Source organism: Herpailurus yagouaroundi, unplaced genomic scaffold (genome assembly GCF_014898765.1).
Source record: "Herpailurus yagouaroundi ecotype Mexico unplaced genomic scaffold, PumYag 162, whole genome shotgun sequence".
NCBI lineage: Eukaryota > Metazoa > Chordata > Mammalia > Carnivora > Felidae > Herpailurus > Herpailurus yagouaroundi.
Window position 1 is genome coordinate 72,270,296 of NW_024412403.1, and position 9,427 is coordinate 72,279,722.

General features: G+C 46.2%; 1 protein-coding gene across 1 annotated transcript; it reads left to right on the forward strand.

The window, feature by feature from the left end:
• Nucleotides 1-311: 311 nt before the first annotated feature.
• LOC121036525 (uncharacterized) lies at nucleotides 312-8,997 on the forward strand. Its single transcript, XM_040485036.1, has 4 exons — nucleotides 312-372; nucleotides 7,465-7,869; nucleotides 8,057-8,151; nucleotides 8,920-8,997. The coding sequence occupies exons 1-4, from the start codon at nucleotides 312-314 to the stop codon at nucleotides 8,995-8,997; spliced, it is 639 nt and encodes a 212-aa protein (XP_040340970.1).
• The last annotated feature ends 430 nt before the right edge of the window (nucleotides 8,998-9,427 follow it).

Sequence of the window (9,427 nt, forward strand, 5' to 3'; positions counted from 1 at the left end):
AATATCATTCTGGCTTGTCTGATTCTGCTTCTTCCGCTGGTCTGGAATCCCCAGCAGATGGGAAAAATAATTTTTTTCTTTTTGCTTGCATCACCTCTGTTTGTACAAGCTATTCCAAGCAGCTGGGACACCTGTGCCACGGTCTTGGTGCCACCCCCCGCCTTCCCCGCCTTTTGCCCGTGGCTGCCCAGATGTGAGCTTGCACCTGCCTAGGGGCACAGATACCAAATGAGCTTACTGGGATGGGTGAGTATTAAAAGCCCCGGCCTTGGTCCTTGAAACACTCTTGTCTCTGCTCAATGCCTGCAACCATGTATCTGGTTCTCCTCCTCCTGCTGTGGCTGAGCTGTGCGACCCCAAACCAGGAGACAGGTGAGGAGCCCAGCTGGCAGCTGAAAGGAACCTGGCCTCTAGTCTCTTTCATTCATTCATTCATTCATTCAATCATTTTTGTTCCTGGCATAATTTACCTCCCAAGGGTTAATGCTAATTTATTACTTAATTAAAGAGTTCATTTACTCAGCACCTACTTGTGCTTAATGGGGCTTCTCTGTGAACAGATCATCTTCATATTTGTGAGATGTGGATTAGCTGGGAGGGTCTGCTTTGTTGGGATCCCCGAGGAGTGTCCAAAGGAGATTCCTGTGAGTAGAGGCAGCATGGGGCTCTGGAATGTGCACTGTGGGGGAGACAGAAGGGAAGGTGGTGTAACAAACCCTAGATCCAGATTAATAGGCAGGCTCAAGGGGCAACTGCCAGGGACCAACTGATGCGGTTTGCTAAAATACCCCTGGAAACGCAGTGGGATGATAAAGCTGTGTTTACTAGAATGCCTTTTGGAGAAAACTAAATGTCATTGTTAGGAATACTTTTTGTGGGAATGGGAGCCTCCCATTCTCCTACCCCTACCCCTACCCCTAACCCCTAACCCTACCCCTACCCCTAACCCCTACCCCTACCCCTACCCCTAACCCCTAACCCTAACCCCTAACCCTAACCCTAACCCTAACCCTGCGTGCTTAAGTAACAACATTTATGCTATTAAATTGTTTTGTGTAGAGGACTTCTGGGGAAGGGCAGGACTTCAGTTTTGCTGAGGGGAATTTGCAGGTTTGGGTCTGGAGCAGGATCAGTGGGAACTGCAGAGGGAGGAGGAGGCTGCTCAGGGTCCCCTTTCCACACCCTTCCTCAGCACGCTCGCCCTCTTCTCTATAAAATTGTCAAATATGTTTCAGGAGTATTGCTCTAGAGGGGTGCAAACTATCAGCAGGTTCTATTATTAGGTTCTTCACCCACTCCTTTCTGGGCCCCAGAGCTTGTCACTTTTACTAGCCTCTCAGTCTGAGGCCAACAGGATGGTCACTTGAGCTATTGCCTGTTCACCAGGAAGCCATTTCCTAGCGGTTCACTGCTTCTCTATCACATCCCATGGCTGTCGCCTCTTGCCTGCACTGATCATACAGCATGGTGATGTTCTGGTTACTTGTAGTTTGATGACACTGTTCACTAGACTGAGCTCCTGGAAGGTGTTTTTTTTTGTAGGGTCTGGTGGCGCAGGGCACTAGAATATATGTCCCTGATCCACCATGGTACCTGGCTCAGAGAGCCACTCAATAGAATAAAATGAGGGGCACTTGGGTGGCTTAGTCTATTAGGCATCTGGCTTTTGGTTTCGGCTCAGGTCATGAACTCATGGTTCATGAGTTCGAGCTCCACACTGGGCTCTACACTGACTGTGGGGAGCATATGCTTGGGATTTTCTCTCTCCTCTCTCTCTGCCCCTCCCCAGCTCGTTCTGTCTGTCTGTCTCTCTCTCAAAATAAATAAACTTAAAAAATAGAATAAAATGAATGAATGAATGAATGAATGAGTGAATGGGTGCTTGGTCTCTTATGCTGTCATTTTTGTGATAGAACCAGTCAGGACTGTTGGAAGCTATAACTGTCTCCTGACCTTGGACACTATGGGAACTCCAGTGTGAGCCCAAATTCAACTCAGATATATATTTTTAAATTTTTTTAAAGTATTTATTTTTGAGAGAGAGAGAGAGAGAGAGCGAGCGAGTAGGGCAGGGGCAGAGAGAGAGAGGGAGACACAGAATCTGAAGCAGGCTCCAGGCTCTGAGCTGTCAGCCCAGGGCCCAACGTGGGGCTCGAACTCACGAACTGTGACATCATGACCTAAGCTGAAGTAGGACGCTTAACTGACTAAGCCACCCAGGCAACCCTCAATTCAGATATTTTGAATTAAATTGAATAAAAATTATTTGACACCAGAACTACAGTGATGCATTTCTTACCTTGGGTGAGCTGGTAGGGAAGACAGATATACCTCCAGAAAGAAGGCTGTAATAACAGACAGGGATTCATGCTATGTTAGAAGCTAAAATCAATAGGTTTTAAGAGTAAAAGGAAAGAGCTAATCCCAATAAATGTAGTGAATCCCTTCTATCCCAGGTGGGCTCGGGGGCGGGGCAGGGGCTGGGGATAGGAGATGTGTTGGAAGGCCTTTCAGAATAGATCAAATTTATTAAAAAATTCTTTTTCTTGTGGAAGTTTTCTAATTTTTTTAAATGTTTATTTTTGAGAGAGAGACAGAGTGCAAGCAGGGGAGGGGCAGAGAGAGAGGGAGACACAGAATCTGAAGCAAGCTCCAGGCTCTGAGCGGTCAGTGCAGAGCCCAACACAGGGCTCAAACTCATGAACCTGGAGATCGGGCCCTGGGCTGAAGTCAGCCCCTTAACCGACTGAGCCACCCAGTTGCCCCCTTATGGAAATTTTCAAACACGCACAAAAAGAGAGAGAATAATATAATGAACCTACTGTTCTTATTGGCTAATTTAAAAATTATCAACATTTTGCCCAAATTCTCATCCACCATATTAAAAAATATAACCACAATACCTTATGAAAGATGAAATAATTAAAATAATTACTACCATTAAAAAATTTTTTTAATGTTTATTTTTGAGAGAGAGAGAGAAACAGAGTGTGAGCAGGGGGAGGGGCAGAGAGAGAGGAAGACACAGAATCCGGAGCAGGCTCCAGGCTCTGAACTGTCAGCTCAGAGCCCAACGCAGGGCTCAAACCCACAGACCTCAAGATCATGACCTGAGCTGAAGTCAGATGCTTAACCGACTGAGCCACCCAGGCGCCCCTACTTACTACCATTTAATACCTATTCATATTTCTCCAACTTTCAAAAAGACTTTTTTGCAACTGGCTTATTTAACCAGGACCCAAACAAGGCCCACACATTACATTTACTGGTATATTTCTTTTTATTTATTTATTTATTTATTTATTTATTTTACTGGTATAATTCTTAAGCCTCTTCAAATCTATCAGTCCTCTTTTCCTTTTTCTCATGCTGTTTTTAATTGACGGAACCAGGTCATTTTGTCCTGTAAAAAGTCCTACATTCTGGATTTATCTGATTGAATCTATGTGGCTGTCTCTCTGTCCTCTGCATTTCTTGAAACCTGGTAATTAAGGTTCATTTACTTTGGCAAGAATATACCATAGGTGGGGCTGTGTACTTGCTATTGCGTCTCGAAGGAGACACACAAAGTCCAGTGGTCCCACTTTACTGTATTAAATAAACTTGATCAAACAAATGCAATCTGCGGTAGGTCCATTATAATTTTTTTTTTAACGTTTATTTATTTTTGGGACAGAGAGAGACAGAGCATGAACGGGGGAGGGGCAGAGAGAGAGGGAGACACAGAATCGGAAACAGGCTCCAGGCTCTGAGCCATCAGCCCAGAGCCTGACGCGGGGCTCGAACTCACGGACCGCGAGATCGTGACCTGAGCTGAAGCTGGACACTTAACCAACTGAGCCACCCAGGTGCCCCTGTGGTAGGTCCATTATAAACATCCCCCCTCAACCTTTCTCTAATGGTTTTAACCTCCACTGACGATTGTTGCGTAGATCCATTTTTTTCATTAGGGGTTGCCAAACGCTGGCTTTCCGATTGTGTCGCTTCTTCTGCACTTATTAGCTGCAGTTCTTCTATAAAGACTTTTCCCTTGTCATTTACGTGGTTTGTATGGAAAGGCTGGATAAATATTTAATTCTTCATTTATCATTTTCAGAATAACGGGCTTGTTCCTTAGCAACCCAGGGAAGATTGAATTTAAACATGACCTTGAAGAATAAGAATGTTTTCTTTTAGTGGCTATGAGAGGGAAGGGCCTTTCACATAAAGGAAACAGCTTGAGCAAAGGCTCCAAAGCAGGAGTATTCAGGGTGTTTAGAGAATGGCAGAGATTAGTAGCAAGTGCAACAAGAGGCTTTTTGGTTTTTTCAACGTTTATTTATTTTTGGGACAGAGAGAGACAGAGCATGAACGGTGGAGGGGCAGAGAGAGAGGGAGACACAGAATTGGAAACAGGCTCCAGGCTCTGAGCCATCAGCCCAGAGCCCGACGCGGGGCTCGAACTCACGGACCGCGAGATCGTGACCTGGCTGAAGTCGGACGCTTAACCGACTGCGCCACCCAGGCGCCCCAACAAGAGGCTTTTTGAATGAGAAGCCTGGTGTGGTGGAAACGGCAGGGAAGAAGTCAGGATTGCTGGTTCTACTCCCAGCTCAAGTACGACCTTCAGAAAATGACTTTTCCATTTCTAGATCAGAGACTTTCACACTTTTCTGGCCACAATCTACATTAATAAATATATTTTGCACTATTATTCAGTACATACATACAGGTATATAAAAACGAAAATTTCAGAAAGAACCCTAAACATCTTACACTTACATATACAATGTATGCTATGCTATGCTGTTCTGTTCTGTTCCATTCCATTTCATTCCATTCCATCTTATTAAAATAAATGATGTTCATGGGGTGCCTGGGTGGTTCAGTCGGTTAAGCATCTGACTTCGCCTCAGGTCATGATCTCACTGTTGGTGAGTTCGAGCCCCACGTCGGACTCTCTACTGTCAGCACAGAGCCTACTTTGGATCCTCTGTCTCCCTCTCTCTCTGCCCCTCCCCTGCTTGTGTGCTCTCTCTCTTTCTCTCTCTGTCTCTCTCAAAATAAATAAGTAAAGTTAAATAAAATAAATGCTGGTCATGATCACGGAATTGATCTCTGACTCACAAATGGGCTACAACACTTGTTTGGATGGTCTCTGGGGCTCTTTTCCACCTCCAGCCCTCTTTGATCCATCCTTGGCATTGGTGACAACCTGACACTTGGGAAGAGGGAGGATGTGAGAAGAGGAACTACTCATTTGCAGGAGGCTCCCAGCTCAGCATGAGACCGAAGCCAGGCCAAACTCAAAGGCCACCACCCAGCCTGGCCCGCCATCACCTTGAGAGGTCTGACCTCCCAGGCCACCGCCCCCCTTTCATCAGACACCTGCCAGCCCCTCTTTCCATAACAGGCTGGGCGAGCCACACCTAACCCCACGTCCTCTCAGGGGCCTGCTCCCTGTTGATCACATCAACTTTGGAAGGCCCTCAAGTTTATCCCTAAACAAAGCCCCAGGCAGGTGCTAACCTAACAGGAGCTGATTCCATAGGTCAGGAACAGCACTGAGAGTCCTGGGTATGAGAACACCTGGGGCTCATTCCCACCTGAGCCACTGACTCACCAGATGACCTCGGCCACGTTCCTACCTGCCAATGCCTTGTTTTCCCCTTCCCTTAAAAAAGATGAACCCCCTCACTTGGTAGTGGATATACACTGGTCAGATATAATTGAATTGAGCAACTTGGGAAAATGATCAGAATTAAGGTTGATGTTGGGACCATGGAGACCTTCCTCTAACTTTGTGGGAGTTTTGTTGGTCCTTCTTGTCACACTTCTGTTGTTTTCTCTCTTGCTTCTCTGTCTTCCTTGCTGTCACACCCCTGCCACCCTCCTCTTCTCTCTCATTCATCTCTTTCTCTCAGCTCCGACTCATTCGTGTGCCTCTGTTTTTAATAACAGCTTTCCTGAGATATAAATCATGGAACATAAAAGTCATCCTTTTAAAAGTGTACAGTTCAGTGGGTTTTAGTATGTTCACAGAGTCGTGCGAACCACTGTCTAATTTCAGAACATTTCTTCATTCCCAAAGGAGACCCTGTACCCATTAGCAGTCACTAGCTGCTCCCCATACTTCCCGGCCCCCCTACAACCATTAATCTACTTTCTGTCTCTATGGACTTCCATATTGTAGACATTTCACTTAAAAGGAATCATACAATGTGTGGCCTTTTGTGGCTGACTGCTTCCACTTAGCATCATGTTTCAGGGTTCATCCACATCGTAGCATGTGTCAGAACTTCATTCCTTTTTTTGGGCTGACTGGTATACCATATTTTGTTTTATCCATTCGTCAGTTGATGGACATTTGAAATGGTTCCACTTTGGGGTTCTTATGAAAAATGCTCCCATGGACATACATGCACAGGTTTTTATGTGAGCATGTATTTTCACTTCTCTTAAGTATATACCCAGCAGTGGGATTGCTGCATTGTATGGTTTTCACTCTAAATTAAACATTCTGAGGAACTGCCAAACTGTTTTTCTCTGTTTTTCACAGTGGCTGCACCATTTTTCAATTCCACCAGCAGTGGATGGTGTTCCAATTTCTCCACATTCTCACCAACACTTGTTTCCTAATGGGTGTGAAATGGTGTCTTCTTTGTGGTTCTGATTTGCTTCTCCTTGATAACAAATGTTGTTGAGCATCCTTTTGTGTGCTTGTTGCCTACTGGTATATCTTCTTTGGATATATCTTTCACCCATTTAAAAATTGGGTTATTTGTCTTTTTGTTGTTGTTGTTGTTGTTGAGCTGTAGGAGTTCTTTACATATTCTGGATAAAATTCTCTCATCACATGTATGATTTGCAGATATTTTCTCCCATTCCATGGGTTGTCTTTTCACTTTCTTGATACTATCCTCGGAAGCACAAAACTTTAAAATTTCAATCAAGTCCAGTGTATTTTTTTGTTGTTGTTGTTGCTTGTGCTTTTGGTGTCATATCTGGGAAACTATTGCTTCGTCCAAGGCCATGATCATTTACATCTATGGTTTCACCTAAGAGTTTTGTAGTTTTGATTTTGTAGTTTTGACTCTTAAATTTAGGTCTGTGATCCATTTTAAGTTAATTTTTATGTATGGTATGAGGTAGAGGTCCAAATCCATTCCTTTGCACACGATATCCAGTTGTCCCAGTGCCATTTGTTACAACTGTCTCTTTTCATTTTAAAAAATTTTAACTATTTATTTATTTTTGAGAGAGAGAGAGACAGAGTGTGAGTGGAGGAGGGGCAGAGCGAGAGAGAGAGAGGGAGACGCAGAACCTGAAACAAGCTACAGGCTCTGAGCTGTTAGCACAGAGCCTGACATGGGGCTCGAATTGGGGAATGGCCAGATCATGACCTGAGCTGAAGTTGGAGGCTTAACTGACTGAGCCATGAGGTGCCCCATACCTGTCTCTTTTTAATGTCCCCTTTTTCTGCAGGCAGCTGCTCCCAACCCCAGCCCCTCTGCTGCTTTGGAACAGATCACCACTGCAAGAGAGGAAGCTGCTACTGTGATGAATTCTGCCACGAGGTGTCAGACTGTTGCCCAGACCACCACGCCCTGTGCACCCTGGATAACTCACACGCAGGCTCCTTCCCACCCCTGGCGGAGCCAGATGCTGTGATGGACAGAGGCAAGCCCCTTGCTTGTACTTCAGGCCAAGGCCAGGATGTGGACTGGATGCCTCCTGAGGGCCCTGATAATCCTCGTACCAAAAAGTGCCCACATATTCCTCCCAGCTTTGTTTCCCCACTGCTCCTGACCACCTGCTGCTCCCCTCTGAGCTCCTTTCCCAGATCCCCACAGGGAGAGGCTAAGCTGTTGGTGGTTGGGGATCAGGGTGGTGAGTGAGGTGGTTGGGTCACCTAACTGCCCCCGCATCTCTTGCAACATAGATGCCTCTTGACCTGACCCATGTAGACTTTTGAGGGAAGACAGGAGTCTGCAGAGAGGCGCTAGGGATGCTACATAGGAGGAGGGAGACTGGGAGTCAGGGAGGAGGCCAGGAGCTTTTGCCTTGTGTTTCGCAGCTTCTCAGAATACCAAGATGGTGCTGCAGATGGTGCTGAGGAGGGAGACCCCCCTGAGCCCTGCAAGAAGCAACCTAGACTGGATACAGAATGTGGTGAGTACCCTGGTGGTTCTCCCGGAAGGGGTGCTGACAACCTGCTCCTGCCTCCCTGGCCTGTAGACCCCAGAGTCAGGGAACCACTACCAAGGGGGAAAAGAGACCTGAGCTGGGGCACAGCTCCACGGTTTTAGGGCTAGGAGCCATGGTATCTGACCATGGACACTGACACCTGAATTTCATATAATTTTCATGTGTCATGACATATTCTTTTGACTTTTTTCAACCACTTAAAATATAAAAAACATTCTTAACTTGTGATCTGCACACACACACACACACACACACACACACACACACAAACCTGCAACAAGTAAGACTTGGCCCACGGATTGTGGTTGGCTGCTCTCTGCCCTAAATCATCCTTTGTTCTTTACTTTTCGTTTGGGTCGTGACTTCAGCACTGACCTGTCCAGAGCTCTCTGCCCAGCACTGGAGCAGAGGCTTCAGTCCCCACTCTAGCATATTATGACCATTGGGCAGAAAGAAAGGCAGCATGGTACAAGGAAAGAGCATGGACTCAGGAGCCAGCAAGACCTGGGTTCAAATCCTGTCTCTACCACTTATTACCTGGATGATTACTGGATGACCTGAAGTAACTTCTTCTGCCTTTCTGAGCTTCCCTTTCCTCATCTGTGTCCCAGATCTTGCCCTGTAGAGCTGTTACAAAAGGGCCTTGGTAGATGTACAACGAAACATAGCTATTATTTGGGGACATGTAAATAAGCTGCAGAGGGTGTAGGCCTTCGTTTCCTTCTCACTTAGTTCCAGCAGCTTCTGCACACCAGCCTCCCAGAGAGGCCCCTCTCCATCTCCATGAAGAAAATCAAGAAGAGAGCCTGACATCTCCCATGAAGCTCCTCCAGGGCCCTGTGATGCAGAGCCCACCCTGTCCCCCTCCCCCAGCATCCCCAGGTCTGCTGGGGCCTTACCACTGGGCCCACTGTGCTTGTCTCTTGGTTTCTATCCTGCGTGCTTCTATATTGGTTCAACCAGAGGAAGACGGAAATCTGCAATAGTCATAAACACATTTAAATCAGCCATACATGGCTGGGTGGCTCAGTCAGTTGAGTATCCAAATTCAGCTCTGGTCATGATCTCACAGTTTGTGAGTTCAAGCCCTGCATTGGGCTCTGTGCTCACAGCCCAAAGCCTGGAGCCTGCTTCGGATTTTATGTCTCCCTCTCTCTCTGCCCCTCCCCTGCTCTCTCTCTCTCACTCTCTCTCTCAAAATAAATGAACATTAAAACAATTAAATCAGCCATACAGATTA